General features: G+C 52.9%; 1 protein-coding gene across 17 annotated transcripts in view; it reads right to left on the bottom strand.

Moving 5' to 3' along the window:
* Positions 1 to 21,254, bottom strand: part of OBSCN (obscurin, cytoskeletal calmodulin and titin-interacting RhoGEF) — an 882,373-nt gene that overhangs the window by 3,788 nt on the left and 857,331 nt on the right. For all 17 annotated transcript variants that reach the window (XM_075315914.1, XM_075315911.1, XM_075315913.1 and 14 more), the window contains 5 exons: positions 18,343 to 18,427; positions 16,969 to 17,208; positions 15,400 to 15,623; positions 15,104 to 15,179; positions 4,986 to 5,129 (listed from right to left, as the gene is read on the bottom strand). In XM_075315914.1, the coding sequence (XP_075172029.1) occupies positions 4,986 to 5,129; positions 15,104 to 15,179; positions 15,400 to 15,623; positions 16,969 to 17,208; positions 18,343 to 18,427 (769 nt within the window). The remainder of the gene's footprint in view (positions 1 to 4,985; positions 5,130 to 15,103; positions 15,180 to 15,399; positions 15,624 to 16,968; positions 17,209 to 18,342; positions 18,428 to 21,254) is intronic.

Genomic DNA, 21,254 nt, shown 5'->3' on the forward strand with positions numbered 1-21,254 from the left:
CATAAGGACCAAAGACCTGCAGGTCCTCACGAGACCTCGGACGCTCTGCTGCCAAGAGGGAGAACTGGAGGATCACATTTTGTGGCAGTGTCTTATGACACTGACTTATCAAATTCCTATCAAAATCGAGCCCTGGCGTAGAAGGATATGGGTGCAATAGATCTTCAGAGCTAACTTCCATCAGATAATGTCCAGGTGACGAATTATGGATCCTCACTGTTGTCTTAAGAGAAAATCCAATGAAATCCTGGGTGTCACAACCTGGAAGGTGGCTTGCGACATACTGATACCTTCGGCCATCTGTGCATATCCCAGGCTACCTCAGTCTCGTTTTGGAGACAGTCCACCGGCCCCAGGAGGACGGATGGATGAAAATGATCCCCTGCGGTGTAGGCCATGCATTTATCAAGGAGGTTCAGGCTGTTATACATGTTATACATGAGGATACCAATCCACCATCATTGTGCTGCTGCTAGGACAAGTCACCGATCCCCCATCATTGTGCTGCTGCTAGGACAAGTCACCGATCCCCCATCATTGTGCTGCTGCTAGGACGGACGAGTCACCGATCCCCATCATTGTGCTGCTGCTAGGACAAGTCACCGATCCCCCATTATTGTGCTGCTGCTAGGACGGACGAGTCACCGATCCCCATCATTGTGCTGCTGCTAGGACAAGTCACCGATCCCCCATCATTGTGCTGCTGCTAGGACGGACGAGTCACCGATCCCCATCATTGTGCTGCTGCTAGGACAAGTCACCGATCCCCCATCATTGTGCTGCTGCTAGGACGGACGAGTCACCGATCCCCCATTATTGTGCTGCTAGGACGGACGAGTCACCGATCCCCATCATTGTGCTGCTGCTAGGACGAGTCACTGATCCCCATCATTGTGCTGCTGCTAGGACGAGTCACCGATCCCCCATCATTGTGCTGCTGCTAGGACGAGTCACCAATCCCCCATTATTGTGCTGCTGCTAGGACGAGTCACCGATCCCCCATTATTGTGCTGCTGCTAGGACGAGTCACCGATCCCCATCATTGTGCTGCTGCTAGGACGAGTCACTGATCCCCATCATTGTGCTGCTGCTAGGACGGACGAGTCACCGATCCCCATCATTGTGCTGCTGCTAGGACAAGTCACCGATCCCCCATTATTGTGCTGCTGCTAGGACGAGTCACCGATCCCCATCATTGTGCTGCTGCTAGGACAAGTCACCGATCCCCCATCATTGTGCTGCTGCTAGGACGGACGAGTCACCGATCCCACATCATTGTGCTGCTGCTAGGACGAGTCACCGATCCCCCATCATTGTGCTGCTGCTAGGACAAGTCACCAATCCCCCATTATTGTGCTGCTGCTAGGACAAGTCACCAATCCCCCATCATTGTGCTGCTGCTAGGACGAGTCACCGATCCCCATCATTGTGCTGCTGCTAGGACGGACAAGTCACCGATCCCCCATTATTGTGCTGCTGCTAGGACGAGTCACCGATCCCCCATTATTGTGCTGCTGCTAGGACGAGTCACCGATCCCCCATCATTGTGCTGCTGCTAAGACGGACGAGTCACCGATCCCACATCTTTCTGCAGGTGCTAGGATGAGTCACCGATCCCCATCATTGTGCTGCTGCTAGGACAAGTCACCGATCCCCCATTATTGTGCTGCTGCTAGGACGGACGAGTCACCGATCCCCCATCATTGTGCTGCTGCTAGGACGAGTCACTGATCCCCCATCATTGTGCTGCTGCTAGGACGGACGAGTCAGAGTCACCGATCCCCCCATTATTGTGCTGCTGCTAGGACAAGTCACCGATCCCCCATTATTGTGCTGCTGCTAGGACGAGTCACTGATCCCCCATTATTGTGCTGCTGCTAGGACGAGTCACCGATCCCCCATCATTGTGCTGCTGCTAGGACGAGTCACCGATCCCCATCATTGTGCTGCTGCTAGGACAAGTCACCGATCCCCCATCATTGTGCTGCTGCTAGGACGAGTCACCGATCCCCCATCATTGTGCTGCTGCTAGGACAAGTCACCGATCCCCCATTATTGTGCTGCTGCTAGGACGAGTCACTGATCCCCCATCATTGTGCTGCTGCTAGGACGAGTCACTGATCCCCATCATTGTGCTGCTGCTAGGACGGACGAGTCACCGATCCCCATCATTGTGCTGCTGCTAGGACGGACGAGTCACCGATCCCCATCATTGTGCTGCTGCTAGGACGGACGAGTCACCGATCCCCATCATTGTGCTGCTGCTAGGACAAGTCACCGATCCCCATCATTGTGCTGCTGCTAGGACGAGTCACCGATCCCCATCATTGTGCTGCTGCTAGGACAAGTCACCGATCCCCCATCATTGTGCTGCTGCTAGGACGAGTCACCGATCCCCCATCATTGTGCTGCTGCTAGGACAAGTCACCCATCCCCCATTATTGTGCTGCTGCTAGGACGAGTCACTGATCCCCCATCATTGTGCTGCTGCTAGGACGAGTCACTGATCCCCATCATTGTGCTGCTGCTAGGACGGACGAGTCACCGATCCCCATCATTGTGCTGCTGCTAGGACGGACGAGTCACCGATCCCCATCATTGTGCTGCTGCTAGGACGGACGAGTCACCGATCCCCATCATTGTGCTGCTGCTAGGACGGACGAGTCACCGATCCCCATCATTGTGCTGCTGCTAGGACGAGTCAACCGATCCCCCATCATTGTGCTGCTGCTAGGACGAGTCACTGATCCCCAATCATTGTGCTGCTGCTAGGACGGACGAGTTACCGATCCCCCATCATTGTGCTGCTGCTAGGACGAGTCACCGATCCCCCATCATTGTGCTGCTGCTAGGACAAGTCACCGATCCCCCATCATTGTGCTGCTGCTAGGACGAGTCACCGATCCCCCATCATTGTGCTGCTGCTAGGACAAGTCACCGATCCCCCATCATTGTGCTGCTGCTAGGACGAGTCACCGATCCCCCCATCATTGTGCTGCTGCTAGGACAAGTCACCGATCCCCCATTATTGTGCTGCTGCTAGGACGAGTCACTGATCCCCATCATTGTGCTGCTGCTAGGACGAGTCACTGATCCCCATCATTGTGCTGCTGCTAGGACGGACGAGTCACCGATCCCCATCATTGTGCTGCTGCTAGGACAAGTCACCGATCCCCCATCATTGTGCTGCTGCTAGGACGAGTCACCGATCCCCATCATTGTGCTGCTGCTAGGACGAGTCACCGATCCCCATCATTGTGCTGCTGCTAGGACGAGTCACTGATCCCCATCATTGTGCTGCTGCTAGGACGGACGAGTCACCGATCCCCATCATTGTGCTGCTGCTAGGACGAGTCACCGATCCCCCATCATTGTGCTGCTGCTAGGACGAGTCACCGATCCCCCATCATTGTGCTGCTGCTAGGACAAGTCACCGATCCCCCATCATTGTGCTGCTGCTAGGACGAGTCACCGATCCCCCATCATTGTGCTGCTGCTAGGACGAGTCACCGATCCCCCATCATTGTGCTGCTGCTAGGACAAGTCACCCATCCCCCATTATTGTGCTGCTGCTAGGACGAGTCACTGATCCCCCATCATTGTGCTGCTGCTAGGACGAGTCACTGATCCCCATCATTGTGCTGCTGCTAGGACGGACGAGTCACCGATCCCCATCATTGTGCTGCTGCTAGGACGGACGAGTCACCGATCCCCATCATTGTGCTGCTGCTAGGACGGACGAGTCACCGATCCCCATCATTGTGCTGCTGCTAGGACGGACGAGTCACCGATCCCCATCATTGTGCTGCTGCTAGGACGAGTCACCGATCCCCCATCATTGTGCTGCTGCTAGGACGAGTCACTGATCCCCAATCATTGTGCTGCTGCTAGGACGGACGAGTTACCGATCCCCCATCATTGTGCTGCTGCTAGGACGAGTCACCGATCCCCCATCATTGTGCTGCTGCTAGGACAAGTCACCGATCCCCCATCATTGTGCTGCTGCTAGGACGAGTCACCGATCCCCCATCATTGTGCTGCTGCTAGGACAAGTCACCGATCCCCCATCATTGTGCTGCTGCTAGGACGAGTCACCGATCCCCCATCATTGTGCTGCTGCTAGGACAAGTCACCGATCCCCCATTATTGTGCTGCTGCTAGGACGAGTCACTGATCCCCATCATTGTGCTGCTGCTAGGACGAGTCACTGATCCCCATCATTGTGCTGCTGCTAGGACGGACGAGTCACCGATCCCCATCATTGTGCTGCTGCTAGGACAAGTCACCGATCCCCCATCATTGTGCTGCTGCTAGGACGAGTCACCGATCCCCATCATTGTGCTGCTGCTAGGACGAGTCACCGATCCCCATCATTGTGCTGCTGCCAGGACGAGTCACTGATCCCCATCATTGTGCTGCTGCTAGGACGGACGAGTCACCGATCCCCATCATTGTGCTGCTGCTAGGACGAGTCACCGATCCCCCATCATTGTGCTGCTGCTAGGACGAGTCACCGATCCCCCATCATTGTGCTGCTGCTAGGACGAGTCACCGATCCCCCATCATTGTGCTGCTGCTAGGACGAGTCCTTCACTTGTATAGGGTCAGACATCCCCCATTATTACACCCCACATAACAGCTCTCACTACAGATTATTACTGGTGGATTATAGGATCACACACATATGGGAACAGCAGGTCTCACAGGAAGGATCTATACTCCATCCTGCAGGGGGAGCAGCGGAGGGGGTGGGGAAGGAGTGGAGGGGGTGGGGGAGCAGCGGAGGGGGGGGGGGGAGCAGTGGAGGGGGTGGAGAAGGAGTGGAGGGGGAGGGGAGCAGCGGAGGGGGGGGGGGAAGGAGCGGAGGGGGTGGGGAAGGAGCGGAGGGGGTGGGGGAGCAGCGGAGGGGGGGGGGAAGGAGTGGAGGGGGTGGGGGAGCAGCGGAGGGGGTGGGGAAGGAGCGGAGGGGAGGGTTAGGCTCATACCAGGGATTTGCCCATAATGTGCTCTGCAGGAAGCGGACAGCTCCCCCTGACAACCCGGCGTAACAGCGACCAAATCTGACCAGTCCTTTCTTTATCTCTGACTCCAGACCCGGCTCCGAGCAGAAGGGAAGATCCGCACTCAACCTGCAAGAAAGCGAGATCAGACCAGCGAGCCTCATTATCAGGCGCAGCAGTAGGAGCGCAGTACATGAGTATGGATATACTGTATACACAGATATACGGTATACACAGAGCACCGCACATCATAGACCCCGGACACATCCAGGATTTTATGTGACACCAACACGAAGTGAAAGCCGCTGTGACGTGTGACGACACCTGGATGTGTAAATATTTATACAAATAAATCTGAGAATTGGGAGGTGCATTAGTAATCAGCCCCCGGAGTCAGCACTTTGTAGGACCACCTTTCTCTGCCTTGCATTTGTCTTCAGCCCCCGGAGTTAGCACTTTGTAGGACCGCCTTTCTCTCTCTTGCATTTGTCTTCAGCCCCAGGAGTCAGCACTTTGTAGGACCGCCTTTCTCTGCCTTGCATTTGTTTTCAGCCCCCGGAGTCAGCACTTTGTAGGACCACCTTTCTCTCTCTTGCATTTGTCTTCAGCCCCTGGAGGCAGCACTTTGTAGGACCGCCTTTCTCGGCCTTGCATTTGTCTTCAGCCCCCGGAGTCAGCACTTTGTAGGACTCATCTTTGTAGGACTCATCTAGAGGTGACATTTTCCTCTTCTCCTCTCGCTCAGTGAGGTTGGATGGAGACGTCTGTGGTCTCGGTGGATTCGGTCTGGACCGTGACTCGGCCGCTCACACACAGGAATAAGCTCTGATCTGAACACTCCATTGTGGCTCTGCAGGTTTTTAAGGTCGATTTCCTGCTGGAAGGTGAACCTACGCCCCGGTTTCAAGTCTTCTGCAGCGTCTAACAGGTTTTCCTCCAGGATTTCCCTGTATTTAGCGCCATCTTTCATCACCTCTGACCGGCTTCCCTGCCCCTGCTGAAGAAAAGCCTCCTAACAGCAGGATGCCGCCTCCACCATGTGTGACAATGGGGATGGTGTTCTCAGGCGATGTGCAGGGTTAGTTTCCTCCACACAGTGTTTTGTATTTAGCTCAGTTCTCCTTTGGTCTCCTCTGACCAGAGTCTTTTCCTCCTCTGCTCGCTGTGGCCCCTACATGGCTTCTTCTTGCCGATCTTCCATAAAGGGCAAATTTGTGGAGTCTACAACTAATACCATAGTTGTCCTGTGGACAAATTCTCCCCCCCGAGCTATGATCTCTGCGGCTCCTCCAGTCACCAGGGGCCTCTCAGCTTCTTCTCTTATTAGCACTTTCCTTCTTGGGATGTGAATCTCTGTGGACCGCCATGTCTTGTAAGTCTGCAGTTGTGCTGTACTCCTTCCATTTTTAAATGATGGATTGAGCAACCCTCTGTGAGATGTTCAGAACTTGAGCTATTTTTATAACCTAACCCTGCTTTCCTCCTCTTTATCCCTGACCTGTCTGGTGGGCTCCTTGGTTTTCATGATGCTGTTTGATCCCTGACCTGTCTGGTGGGCTCCTTAGTTTTCATGATGCTGTTTGATCCCTGACCTGTCTGGTGGGCTCCTTAGTTTTCATGATGCTGTTTGATCCCTGACCTGTCTGATGGGCGCCTTGGTTTTCATGCTGCTGGTTGATCACTGATGTTCTTACACAAACCTCTGAGGTTTTCACAGAACAGCTGTAGTTATACTGAGGAGAAATCACCCAGGAGGAGGCAATGTACTGATTATGTGACTTCTGGGAGTAAAGGTCTCTCAATTTTCAGATTTTTATAGAAAATATTTAGAAAACAAGGTGCAATGTCCTTTACACTTCAGAAATATGTGTATTAGTGTTGGTGTCACATAAAATCTCAATAAAATACATTAAAAGTTTGGGTGTAACATGAGAAAATGTAGAAAAGTTTACAGGTATGCAAATATGGTTATATACTCCAGTCACCTCCAGAGCAGCAGTCACTATTCTGCTGTTACATTATGGCATGTCTTATCCTCCAGTCACCTCCAGAGCTGCAGTCACTATTCTGCTATTACATCGTGTCTTATCCTCCAGTCACCTCCACAGCTGTGCTCACTATTCTGCTGTTATATTTTGTCTTCTCCTCCAGTCATCTCCAGAGCTGCAGTCTACATCATCTATCATGTCTTATCCTCCAGTGACACCCAGAGCTGCAGTGAAACTCGTGTGAGTCCTGATGTCGCACCTTGTCCCCGCCCTCCTGTCGTGTTGCACTGTGGGAGATGTACAGTGCCTTGTGAAAGTATTTACCCCTCTTGAATTTTTCACCCTTTTCCCACATTTCAGGCTTCAAACATAAAGATAAAATGTGAATGTTCTGGTGAAGAATCTACAACAAGTGACACAATTGTGAAGAGGAAGGAAATTTATTGCTTATTTTAAACTTTTGTAAAAAAATAAATAACTGTAAATTGTTGCGTGCAATATTATTCACCCCCTTTACTGTCAGTGCAGTAAACTCACTCCAGAAGTTGATTGAGGGTCTCTGAATGATGCAATGTTGTCCTAAATGACTGATGATGATAAGTATAAGCCCCTGTGTGTAATCAAGTCTCCGTATAATGCCCCTGCTCTGTGATAGTCTCATGTTCTGTGTAAAGCGCAGAGAGCATCATGAAGACCAAGGAACACAACAGGCAGGTCCATGATACTGTTGTGGAGAAGCTTAAAGCCGGATTTGGTTACAAAAAGATTTCCACAACTTTACACATCCCAAGAAGCCCTGTGCAAGCGATCATATAGAAATGGTAGGAGCATCATACCACTGCAAATCTACCAAGACCCGGCCGTCCATCCAAACTATCATCTCACACAAGGAGAAGACTGATCAGAGACGCAGCCAAGAGGCCCATGATCCCTCTGGATGATCTGCAGAGATCTACAGCTGAGGTGGGAGAGTCTGTCCATAGCACAACAATCAGTCTACACTGCACAAATCTGGCCTTTATGGAAGAGAGGCAAGAAGAAAGCCATTTCTCAAAGATATCCATAAAAGTGTTGTTTAAAGTTTACCACAAGCCACCTGGAGACACCAAACACGTGGAAGAAGGTGCTCTGCTCAGAGGAAACCAAAGAAGGGAATTTTGTTACTTACCGTAAATTCCTTTTCTTCTAGCTCCTATTGGGAGACCCAGACGATTGGGTGTATAGCTACTGCCTCCGGAGGCCACACAAAGCATTACACTAAAAAGTGTAAGGCCCCTCCCCTTCTGGCTATACACCCCCAGTGGGATCACTGGCTCACCAGTTTTAGTGCAAAAGCAAGAAGGAGGAAAGCCAATAACTGGTTTAAACAAATTCACTCCGAAGTAGCATCGGAGAACTGAAAACCATTCAACATGAACAACATGTGGACCCGAAAAACCAACCAAAAATCCCGAAGGACAACAGGGCGGGTGCTGGGTCTCCCAATAAGAGCTAGAAGAAAAGGAATTTACGGTAAGTAACAAAATTCCCTTCTTCTTCGGCGCTCCATTGGGAGACCCAGACGATTGGGACGTCCAAAAGCTGTCCCTGGGTGGGTAAAGAAATACCTCATGTTAGAGCTGCAAAGACAGCCCTCCCCTACGGGGAGGCAACTGCCGCCTGCAGGACTCTTCTACCTAGGCTGGCGTCCGCCGAAGCATAGGTATGCACCTGATAATGTTTGGTGAAAGTGTGCAGACTCGACCAGGTAGCTGCCTGGCACACCTGTTGAGCCGTAGCCTGGTGTCGTAATGCCCAGGACGCACCCACGGCTCTGGTAGAATGGGCCTTCAGCCCTGATGGAACCGGAAGCCCAGCAGAACGGTAGGCTTCAAGAATTGGTTCCTTGATCCATCGAGCCAGGGTGGCTTTGGAAGCCTGCGACCCTTTGCGCTGACCAGCGACAAGTATAAAGAGTGCATCCGAGCGGCGCAGGGGCGCCGTGCGGGAAAAGTAGATTCTGAGCGCTCTCATCAGATCCAACAAATGCAAATCCAATTCATATCGATGAACTGGATGAGGACAAAAGGAAGGTAAGGAGATATCCTGACTGAGATGAAAGGGGGATACCACCTTAGGGAGAAACCCCGGAATCAGGCGCAGCACTACCTTGTCTTGGTGAAACACCAGGAAAGGAGCTTTGGATGACCGCGCTGCTAGCTCGGACACTCTCTGAAGAGACGTGACCGTTACCAAAAAGGCCACTTACTGTGACAGTCGAGAAAGTGAAAAAACATCCCTCAGAGGCCCCAAGGGCGGCTCCTGGAGAACAATTAGTACCCTGTGCAGATCCCATGGGTCTAACGGCCTCTTGTACGGAGGGACAATGTGACCAACCCCCTGCAGGAACGTGCGTACCTGAGGAAGTCGTACTATGCGATTCTGAAAGAATACAGACAGCGCTGGGACTCGTCCGTTAAGGGAGCCGAGCGACAAACCTTTTCCCAAACCAGATTGCAGGAAGGAAGGAAAAGTAGGCAATGCAAATGTCCAGGGAGACACTCCCTGAGCAGAGCGCTAAGAGAAGAATATCTTCCACGTCTTGTGGTAGATCTTGGCAGACGTCAGCTTCCTAGCCCGTCTCATGGTGGCAATGACGACTTGAGATAATCCTGAAGACGCTAGGATCTCGGACTCGATGGCCACACAGTTAGGATCAGGGCCGTAGAATTCAGTGGAAAAAACGGCCCTTGGGACAGTAAGTCTGGCCGGTCTGAGGGTGCCCACGGTTGGCCAACCGTGAGATGCCACAGATCCGGGAACCACGACCTCCTCGGCCAGTCTGGGACGACGAGGATGGCGCGGCGGCAAGCAGAGCTAAGCTTGCGTAGCACTCTGGGCAACAGTGCCAGAGGTAGAACACATAGGGTAGCTGGAACTGCGACCAATCTGAACTAGGGCGCCTGCCGCCAGAGCACTTTGCTCGTGAGACCGCGCCATGAAAATCGGGACCTTGTTGTTGTGCCGAGACGCCATTAGGTCGACGTCCGGCATCCCCCAGCGGCTACAGATTTCCTGACACCATTCTGGGTGCAGAGGCCATTCCCCTGCGTCCATACCCAGGCGACTGAGGAAGTCTGCTTCCCAATTTCCTACGCCCGGGATGTGAACTGCGGATATGGTGGATGCTCTGTCCCCCACCCACATCAGAATCCGCCGGATTGCCTGGTAGGCTTGGCGATGCGTGTTCCGCCTTGGTGGGCGATGTCTGCCACCGCTGTGGAATTGTCCGACTGAATTCGGATCTGTTTTCCTTCCAGCCACTGCTGGAAGGCTTGCAGGGCAAGATACACTGCCCAGATTTCCAGAACATTGATCTGAAGGATGGACTCCTTGACCGTCTGAGAAGGGAAACGTTCCTGTCTAGGGACGTCGACTCCCCAACCCATTGGCAAAGCATGTCCCATTGAAGTGGACGCAGATGAAACTGCGCGAAAGTGACTGCCTCTGCATGAGACGTCTTAAGGGGTGTGACTGGCCTTGAAGGAGAGACTGCACCCCCGTCTGTAGTGAACGCTGCTTGTCCAGCGGAAGCTTCACTATCGCTGAGGGAGTGTGAAACTCCATGCCCAGATATGTCGGCGATTGGGTCGGTGCCCGATGTAACCTTGAAAAGTTGATGATCCACCCGAAACTCTGGAGAGTCTCCAGCGCCACGTTCAGGCTGTGTTGGCATGCCTCTTGAGAGGGTGCCTTGACAAGTGGATCGTCCCAGTAAGGATCACAGAGTGACCCTGAGAGTGCAGGACTGCTCCCACTGCTGCCCTGAACTTGGTGAAAACCCGTAGGGCTGTCGCCAGACCGAAGGGCAGGGCTACGCACTGAAGATGCTCGTCTTCAATAACGAAAACGTAGCAAACGCTGGTGCTCTGGAGCAATCGGCACGTGGAGATAAGCATCCTGATGTCTATTGATGCTAGGAAGTCTCCTTGCGACATTGAGGCAATGACGGAGCGGAGGGTTACATCCGGAACCGCCTGGCCTTCACGTGCTTGGTGAGCAGTGTTAGGTCCAGAACGGAACGGAAAGAGCCACCCCTTTTTTGGCACCCCAATCAGATTGGAGGAAAAAACCGTGTCTTGTTCCTGAAGAGGAACAGGGATTACCACTTCTTCTGCCTGCAGAAGAGCATCGGCTCGGTGGGGGGAAGGGGGGGGAAGTGCTGAAGAATCGAGCCGGAGGACGAGAACAGAGCTCTATCCTGTACACGTGAGACAAAATGTCTCTCACCCACCGGTCTGTGACCTGTGGCAGCGAAATGTCCCCAAGCGGGAGATTCTGCCACCAACCGCGGATGCGGAGAGAGAGAGCTGACAGTCATGAGGAGACCGCCTTGGTAGCGGTTCCTCCTGCTGCCTTCCTTGGGCGTGATTGAGCCCGGCCGGAATCTGAGCCCCTCTGAGCCTTTTGAGCCCTTTAGGAAGAGGACAATTGGGACCTGCCCGAGCCTGGGAAGGACCGACCTCAACTGTCCCTCCAGGACAGCGTTACTAGGGTAAGTCGCAATGCAGACATTGCGAGGTTAAGGACACCACCTGCGGCACAGATGTACATGTGCTCAAGACCAGCTGCGCAAGCCCAGCTGAAATAGGTTAGAGTGCCCATACGGCTGCGAATGCCGGAGCAACCGACACGCTGATAGCTTCACAGACAGATTTCAACCAGAGGTCTATCTGTCTGTCAATGGCATCTTTAAGTGAAGTCCCATCTTCACTGCAACTATGGATCTAGCCGCAAGCCTGGAGATTGGGGGATCCACCTTTGGACCCTGGGTCTTCAGGTGAAAGGGATAACGTGTATCCTTAAAACGTTTGGAGAAAACGCTTATCTGGTTAGCGTGGTGTTTCTGAACTGCTGCTCTGAAGTCAGCGCCAGAAAAATACGCAATATACGCATGAGTACTGAAAAAGGATTTCTCCTGCTGTAAAGCTGACTCCTCCACTGGGGGAGCTGAGGGAGAAATATCCAACATGCCATTGATGGACGCTATAAGATCATTCACTATGGCGTCACCATCCGGTGTATCCGGATTGAGAGCGGTGTCAGGACCAAAGCCCTGATCAGCTACGTCTGCCTCATCATACAGAGAGCCCTCCTGCTGGGACCTTGACCAGTGATGAAGCCGAGTGCCGCACCCAGCGAGCTAGCTTAGGCTGTCTGGGACTGCCGTCCGTGTCAGAGCCTTCACCCTGGAATGCCTGGGACCCCCCCGGAGCACTGAGTACGTTCCAAATGAGGGTGGCCAGGGAGCATTAATCAAGATTGCCCATGGCCTGTCTGGACTGCAAAGTCTCTATCCCATGACAATCCATCAGCCGAAACTGCAACTCCGTCCCTGTCCCTGGACAGGGTTCACGGATGGTTCCTTTGGCCACCTCTAGTAGAGACCCCGGCTGACCAAGTGCTACAGGGGTGCATTGCACACAATGGGGGTCAGTGGAACCTGCCGGTGGAACAGTATCACATGCAGGAAAAACAGCATAGGAAGCCTTGTTGCTTTTTTGCTGCTGTATGCAATCCATCTATGCAATGTATAGCATACAAGCATAAACACTTCAGCACATGCAATACAAGCAGCATAGAAAGCCTGTGCCTTGGCACCCTTGCTTTTTTGCTGCTGTAGTCTAGCCATCTAGGAGAATATAGCCCAGAGTAGCGACCGTACAGTGCAATGTATATCATACAAGCATAAGTACAAATGAACACTTCAGCACATGCAATACAAGCAGCCTATAAAGCCTGTGCCTTGGCACCCTTGCTTTTTTGCTGCTGTAGTCTAGCCATCTAGGAGAATATAGCCCAGAGTAGCGACCGTACAGTGCAATGTATAGCATACAAGCATAAGTACAAATGAACACTTCAGCACATGCAATACAAGCAGCCTATAAAGCCTGTGCCTTGGCACCCTTGCTTTTTTGCTGCTGTTGTCCAGCCCTCTAGGAGAATATAGCCAAGAATAGCGACCGTACAGTGCAATGTATATCATACAAGCATAAGTACAAATGAACACTTCAGCACATGCAATACAAGCAGCCTAGAAAACCTGTGCCTTAGCCCCCTTGCGTTTTTGCTGCTGTTATCTCGCCATCTAGGAGGGCATATAGCCAAAGATAGCGACCGTACAGTGCAGTGTATAGCATACAAGCATAAAATACAAATGGACACTTCGGTAGTTAGTGGGGTCAGCACTTCAGGTGCTGCTTACCGCCCGCCTGTAACGCGGGTGTGTGGTCGCCAGAGCCCTGTGTTGGTTGCCCAGAGCATGTCTCCGTTCCCCAGCTCGGACTGCGTGCAGGAATGGCTGCCGGCGTCCTTCTCCAGCTCGTGTGACGAGGGGCGGGCCGTGGGCGTGCCCCAGACAAGAGCGGGAAACTGGCGTCCCACTGTGTCCAGTGAAGGGGGCTGGAGAATGCAAAGCAGACTCCAGCCCTCGGCGCTGACTGTCTATACAGCGTCCCGCCTCTCCCCTGACTGGCAGGGCTGGAGGCGGGAACGAAACGAAAACTAGGCCGCAAAGCCGGGGACTCGAGTAATAAGCGCGGCCGTCCATGTGCACGGCCAGCGCGGAAGTCCCCGGCGCACCACAAGTCCCAGCCGCGCCACAATGTAAAAAACACCCAGCAGCGGCCGGCGCGGCAGTTCCCAATACATAAATTCACTCAGCTAAGCTGCAGTGAATAATAGCACGAGCGCTCCGCGCTGTTGCCCCCGGCGCACTAACACTCCCAGCAATGCTGGTGTGTGTGTGCGCGCTTGTCCGGGGACACAGAGTACCTTAATGTAGCAGGGCCCTGTCCCTGACGATACTCAGCTCCATATCCAGCAGGTTCTCTGGGTCTGTGGATGGAGCCCGGTCTCAGTGCCTGGAGACCTGTAAGATCCCACTTCACCAGAGCCCTCAGGGGGATGGGGAAGGAAAGCAGCATGTGGGCTCCAGCCTCCGTACCCGCAATGGGTACCTCAACCTTAACAAACACCCGACAAAAGTGGGGTGAGAAGGGAGCATGCTGGGGGCCCCATATGGGCCCACTTTTCTTCCATCCGACATAGTCAGCAGCTACTGCTGACTAAAAACAGTGGAGCTATGCGTGGATGTCTGACCTCCTTCGCACAAAGCAGAAAACTGGTGAGCCAGTGATCCCACTGGGGGTGTATAGCCAGAAGGGGAGGGGCCTTACACTTTTTAGTGTAATGCTTTGTGTGGCCTCCGGAGGCAGTAGCTATACACCCAATCGTCTGGGTCTCCCAATGGAGCGACGAAGAAATCACACTATATGGGCACAATGCCAAACAATAAAAGCAACACAGCTCATCACCCTGAACACACCATCCCCACTGTCAGACATGGTGGAGGCAGCATCATGGTTTGGGCCTGCTTTTCTTCAGCAGGGACAGGGAAGATGGTTAAAATTGATGGGAAGATGGATGGAGCCAAATACAGGACCATTCTTGAAGAAAACCTGTTGGAGTCTGCAAAAGACCTGAGACTGGGACGGAGATTTGTCTTCCAACAAGACAATGATCCCAAACATAAAGCAAAATCTACAATGGAATGGATCACAAATAACCGTATCCAGGTGTTAGAATGGCCAAGTCACAGCCCAGACCTGAACCCAATCGACAACCTGTGGAAAGAGCTGAAAACTGCTGTTCACGAACGCCTCCATCCAACCTCACTCAGCTCCAGCTGTTTACAAAGGAAGAATGGGCGAGAATTTCACCCCTCCATGTGCAAAACTGATAGATACATACCCCAAGAGACTGCAGCTGTAATCGCAGCAAAAGGGGGCGCCACAAAGGATTCACTTACAGGGGATGAATAATATTGCACGCCACAATTAACAGTTATTTATTTGTTATAAAAGTTTAACATAAGCAATAAATTTCGTTCCTCTTCACAATTGTGTCACTTGTTGTTGATTCTTCACCAGAACATTAACATTTTATCTTTATGTTTGAGCCGGAAATGTGGGAAAAGGTTGAAAAATTCAAGGGGCTGAATACTTTCGCAAGGCACTGTAGTCTTTACACCTGGTGCGGTGGGTATGTGTGCATTATCGGGTTGGTGACACTCACATGATAAACGTTGTAATCCCCACGGCCCAGATATCGGTGGGCGGTGCGGCCCCCTGCCCCTCCAGCAGCTCCGGAGCTGAGAACAACAAACACAGCAGATAAAGGGCAAAACGGAAACTTCACCACTGACTCCAACCGCGACTCTAACCCCGAACCTGAGCCCAATCCTGGAACCCGGTCACATGGGGGTCATTCACAGGGGTCATACACGGGGGTCACACACGGGGTCACACATGGGGGTCACACACGGGGTCACACACAGATTTCCCCCGATGTATGGAGTCCCATCTTCTTACCCATGGTCTCCAGAAAGTCTGTGTATCTCTGGGGGGAGATCACTTTTTCGGGGCAGTAGCTCTGGGCGTTTCCGAAGTCCAAGAGCTTCAGCAGTTTGTGCTCGGTGACGACCATGTTCTCTGCCCTCAGGTCCAGGTGCAGAATCTGCCGCTCATGCAGGAATTCCACCGCGCTGAGGATCTGCCACAGGTAATCACGGACGTCCAGCTCCGAGTACGAAGCCCTGGAAGGAGAACGGAGGACGATGTGCAGCCCACAAAAGCACCGAGCATCTGTGCTCCTACGTCCCTCATCAACTGGCATATGTGTGACGTGTAGGATGTGTAATATGTACAATATGCGATAAGTGTGTGCTGAAGGTTGTGTGATACGTACAATGTGCGAGACGTGTGATCTGAAGGATGTGTGATACGTACAATGTGCGATAGGTGTGATCTGAAGGTTGTGTGATATGTACAATGTGCGAGACGTGTGAGCTGAAGGTTGTGTGATACGTACAATGTGCGATAAGTGTGATCTGAAGGATGTGTGATACGTACAATGTGCGAGACGTGTGATCTGAAGGATGTGTGATACTTACAATGTGCGATAAGTGTGATCTGAAGGTTGTGTGATACGTACAATGTGCGATAGGTGTGAGCTGAAGGTTGTGTGATACGTACAATGTGCGATAAATGTGATCTGAAGTATGTGTGATACGTACAATGTGCGATAGGTGTGAGCTGAAGTATGTGTGATACGTACAATGTGCGATAGGTGTGAGCTGAAGGTTGTGTGATACGTACAATGTGCGATAGGTGTGAGCTGAAGGTTGTGTGATACGTACAATGTGCGATAAGTGTGATCTGAAGGATGTGTGATACGTACAATGTGCGATAAGTGTGATCTGAAGGATGTGTGATACGTACAATGTGCGATAAGTGTGATCTGAAGGTTGTGTGATACGTACAATGTGCGATAAGTGTGATCTGAAGTATGTGTGATACGTACAATGTGCGATAGGTGTGAGCTGAAGTATGTGTGATACGTACAATGTGCGATAGGTGTGAGCTGAAGGTTGTGTGATACGTACAATGTGCGATAGGTGTGAGCTGAAGGTTGTGTGATACGTACAATGTGCGATAAGTGTGAGCTGAAGGTTGTGTGATACGTACAATGTGCGATAAGTGTGATCTGAAGTATGTGTGATACGTACAATGTGCGATAAGTGTGATCTGAAGGTTGTGTGATACGTACAATGTGCGATAAGTGTGATCTGAAGGATGTGTGATACGTACAATGTGCGATAGGTGTGATCTGAAGGATGTGTGATACGTACAATGTGCGAGACGTGTGATCTGCAGAATGTGTACAAGGTGTGTGAAATGTGATACCTGTGATATATACAATGTGTGATATGTAGGATGTGTGATGTATGCAATGTGTGACCCATGATTGGAGCTGGATGACTGTGTATTACTCCACACCCTGGACTAGTTCACACTCCACCGCCCTCTAGTGCTCAGTGCTGGTAATTATCAGACAGACTGTTTGCTCCTAGATCTGCTCTGTGCAGCAGGTGCTATTACCCCGCAGAGAGGCGGTGCAGCAGCCGCTGGCCCTCGCACAGCTCCAGGATCAGCACCAGGTCCTGAGGGCTGAGATATGCCGCGTGCAGCTGCACAACATTGCTGTGGTGGAGACTCTTCAGCATCTGATACTCGCGCAGCGTTGCCTCCTTGGTCTCCTCCTTGTACGGGATCATCTTCATTGCAAACGTTCGGCCCGAGGACTTCTCTGTGCACAATTTGACCTCCCCGAACCGACCCCTGTGGAGCAAAGAAACAACCGAAAATGAGCGGCATCCTCCACATGGCATCTATCAACCACAGGACAGGGATTATCTGCAACCCTCCAATTCTGATGGCTAAAATACCTGACCCTGACCGCAAAAATAACCAACCCTGACCACAAAGACAACCAACCCTGACCACAAAGACAACCAACCCTGACCACAAAGACAACCAACCCTGACCACAAAAATAACCAACCCTGACCGCAAAAATAACCAACCCTGACCACAAAGACAACCAACCCTGACCACAAAGACAACCAACCCTGACCACAAAGACAACCAACCCTGACCACAAAGACAACCAACCCTAACCACAAAGACAACCAACCCTGACCACAAAGACAACCAACCCTGACCACAAAAATAACCAACCCTGACCACAAAAATAACCAACCCTGACCACAAAGACAACCAACCCTGACCACAAAAACAACCAACCCTGACCACAAAAATAACCAACCCTGAAAAGGGAAAATACCAGACCCTGACCACAAAAATAAGAGACTCTGACCGTGAAAATACCCGACCCTGACCACAAAAATAACCAACCCTGAAAAGGGAAAATACCAGACCCTGACCACAAAAATACGCGACTCTGACCGTGAAAATACCTGACCCTGACCACAAAAATAACAAACCCTGATCGCAAAAACACCCGACGCTGACCGCTAGAATACTCAACCTTGAAAAGGGAAAATATCCAACCCTGACCATGACAATAACTAACCATGACCAAATACTCAACGCTGACAAAGGATAACACCCAACCCTGACTGTGAAAATACCTGACGCTGACACAAAAATACCCGACTCTGAGCACAAAACACCCGTCTCTGAAAATACCTGACCCTGACAGCAAAAATACCCGACCCTGACCGTGAAAACACCCGATCCTGACCGTGAAAACACCCGACCCTGACCGTGAAAACACCCGACCCTGACCGTGAAAACACCCGACCCTGACCGTGAAAACACCTGACCCTGACCGTGAAAACACCCGACCCTGACCGTGAAAACACCCGACCCTGACCGTGAAAACACCCGACCCTGACCGTGAAAACACCCAACCCTGAAAATACCCGACACCAATATCACCAGATCTTCTCACCTCCTTCCTTCCATCTGTAAATCTGCGCAGAATCCTCGCCCTGATGAATCCTGATGCTCCGAAGCTCCGGATGATTGTACAATCGCTACATAAAGTGAGGATGATGGGAGTCATTACTATTAAAGGCACAGTACTCACACAGGAAACACAAATCTATTCTCAGTCATTTCAGGCTGACATTATATAAACTGTTGATATCTGTTGTCAGCCACTTGAGGCCGTAGTGCAGATGTAACAAGATCTGTAAAACCCATATTCAAGGTGTTCAGCAGGGTCTGTGAGAGGGAGAGGAGGGGGATGGTGCTGCAGCAGGGTCTGTGAGAGGGAGAGGAGGGAGATAGTGCTGCAGCAGGGTCTGTGATAGGGAGAGGAGGGGGATGGTGCTGCAGCAGGGTCTGTGAGAGGGAGTGGAGGGGGATGGTGCTGCAGCAGGGTCTGTGAGAGGGAGTGGAGGGAGATGGTGCTGCAGCAGGGTCTGTGATAGGGAGAGGAGGGGGATGGTGCTGCAGCAGGGTCTGTGATAGGGAGAGGAGGGGGATGGTGCTGCAGCAGGGTCTGTGAGAGGGAGAGGAGGGAGATAGTGCTGCAGCAGGGTCTGTGATAGGGAGAGGAGGGGGATGGTGCTGCAGCAGGGTCTGTGATAGGGAGAGGAGGGGGATGGTGCTGCAGCAGGGTCTGTGATAGGGAGAGGAGGGGGATGGTGCTACAGCAGGGTCTGTGAGAGGGAGTGGAGGGAGATGGTGCTGCAGCAGGGTCTGTGAGAGGGAGTGGAGGGAGATGGTGCTGCAGCAGGGTCTGTGAGAGGGAGTGGAGGGGGATGGTGCTGCAGCAGAGTCTGTGATAGGGAGAGGAGGGAGATAGTGCTGCAGCAGGGTCTGTGATAGGGAGAGGAGGAGGATTGTGCTGCAGCAGGGTCTGTGAGAGGGAGAGGAGGGGGATTGTGCTGCAGCAGGGTCTGTGAGAGGGAGTGGAGGGAGATGGTGCTGCAGCAGGGTCTGTGATAGGGAGAGGAGGGGGATGGTGCTGCAGCAGAGTCTGTGATAGGGAGAGGAGGGAGATAGTGCTGCAGCAGGGTCTGTGATAGGGAGAGGAGGAGGATTGTGCTGCAGCAGGGTCTGTGAGAGGGAGAGGAGGGGGATTGTGCTGCAGCAGGGTCTGTGAGAGGGAGTGGAGGGAGATGGTGCTGCAGCAGGGTCTGTGAGAGGGAGTGGAGGGAGATGGTGCTGCAGCAGGGTCTGTGAGAGGGAGTGGAGGGAGATGGTGCTGCAGCAGGGTCTGTGATAGGGAGAGGAGGGGGATGGTGCTGCAGCAGAGTCTGTGATAGGGAGAGGAGGGAGATGGTGCTGCAGCAGGGTCTGTGATAGGGAGAGGAGGGGGATGGTGCTGCAGCAGGGTCTGTGAGAGGGAGTGGAGGGAGATGGTGCTGCAGCAGGGTCTGTGAGAGGGAGTGGAGGGAGATTGTGCTGCAGCAGGGTCTGTGATAGGGAGAGGAGGGGGATAGTGCTGCAGCAGGGTCTGTGATAGGGAGAGGAGGGAGATTGTGCTGCAGCAGGGTCTGTGATAGGGAGAGGAGGGAGATGGTGCTGCAGCAGGGTCTGTGATAGGGAGAGGAGGGGGATGGTGCTGCAGCAGGGTCTGTGAGAGGGAGTGGAGGGAGATGGTGCTGCAGCAGGGTCTGTGAGAGGGAGTGGAGGGAGATGGTGCTGCAGCAGGGTCTGTGAGAGGGAGTGGAGGGAGATGGTGCTGCAGCAGGGTCTGTGATAGGGAGAGGAGGGGGATGGTGCTGCAGCAGGGTCTGTGATAGGGAGAGGAGGGAGATGGTGCTGCAGCAGGGTCTGTGAGAGGCAGAGGAGGGAGATGGTGCTGCAGCAGGGTCTGTGAGAGGGAGAGGAGAGGGATTGTGCTGCAGAAGGGTCTGTGAGAGGGAGAGGAGGGAGATGGTGCTGCAGCAGGGTCTGTGAGAGGGAGTGGAGGGAGATTGTGCTGCAGCAGGGTCTGTGATAGGGAGAGGAGGGGGATGGTGCTGCAGCAGGGTCTGTGAGAGGGAGAGGAGGGAGATAGTGCTGCAGCAGGGTCTGTGATAGGGAGAGGAGGGGGATGGTGCTGCAGCAGGGTCTGTGATAGGGAGAGGAGGGGGATGGTGCTGCAGCAGGGTCTGTGATAGGGAGAGGAGGGGGATGGTGCTGCAGCAGGGTCTGTGAGAGGGAGTGGAGGGAGATGGTGCTGCAGCAGAGTCTGTGATAGGGAGAGGAGGGAGATAGTGCTGCAGCAGGGTCTGTGATAGGGAGAGGAGGGGGATTGTGCTGCAGCAGGGTCTGTGAGAGGGAGTGGAGGGAGATGGTGCTGCAGCAGGGTCTGTGAGAGGGAGTGGAGGGAGATGGTGCTGCAGCAGGGTCTGTGAGAGGGAGTGGAGGGAGATGGTGCTGCAGCAGGGTCTGTGATAGGTAGAGGAGGGGGATGGTGCTGCAGCAGAGTCTGTGATAGGGAGAGGAGGGAGATGGTGCTGCAGCAGGGTCTGTGATAGGGAGAGGAGGGGGATGGTGCTGCAGCAGGGTCTGTGAGAGGGAGTGGAGGGAGATGGTGCTGCAGCAGGGTCTGTGAGAGGGAGTGGAGGGAGATGGTGCTGCAGCAGGGTCTGTGATAGGGAGAGGAGGGGGATAGTGCTGCAGCAGGGTCTGTGATAGGGAGAGGAGGGGGATGGTGCTGCAGCAGGGTCTGTGATAGGGAGAGGAGGGGGATGGTGCTGCAGCAGGGTCTGTGATAGGGAGAGGAGGGGGATGGTGCTGCAGCAGGGTCTGTGATAGGGAGAGGAGGGAGATGGTGCTGCAGCAGGGTCTGTGAGAGGCAGAGGAGGGAGATGGTGCTGCAGCAGGGTCTGTGAGAGGGAGAGGAGAGGGATTGTGCTGCAGAAG

This window comes from Anomaloglossus baeobatrachus, chromosome 6, assembly GCF_048569485.1.
Source record: "Anomaloglossus baeobatrachus isolate aAnoBae1 chromosome 6, aAnoBae1.hap1, whole genome shotgun sequence".
Classification (NCBI taxonomy): Eukaryota; Metazoa; Chordata; class Amphibia; order Anura; family Aromobatidae; genus Anomaloglossus; species Anomaloglossus baeobatrachus.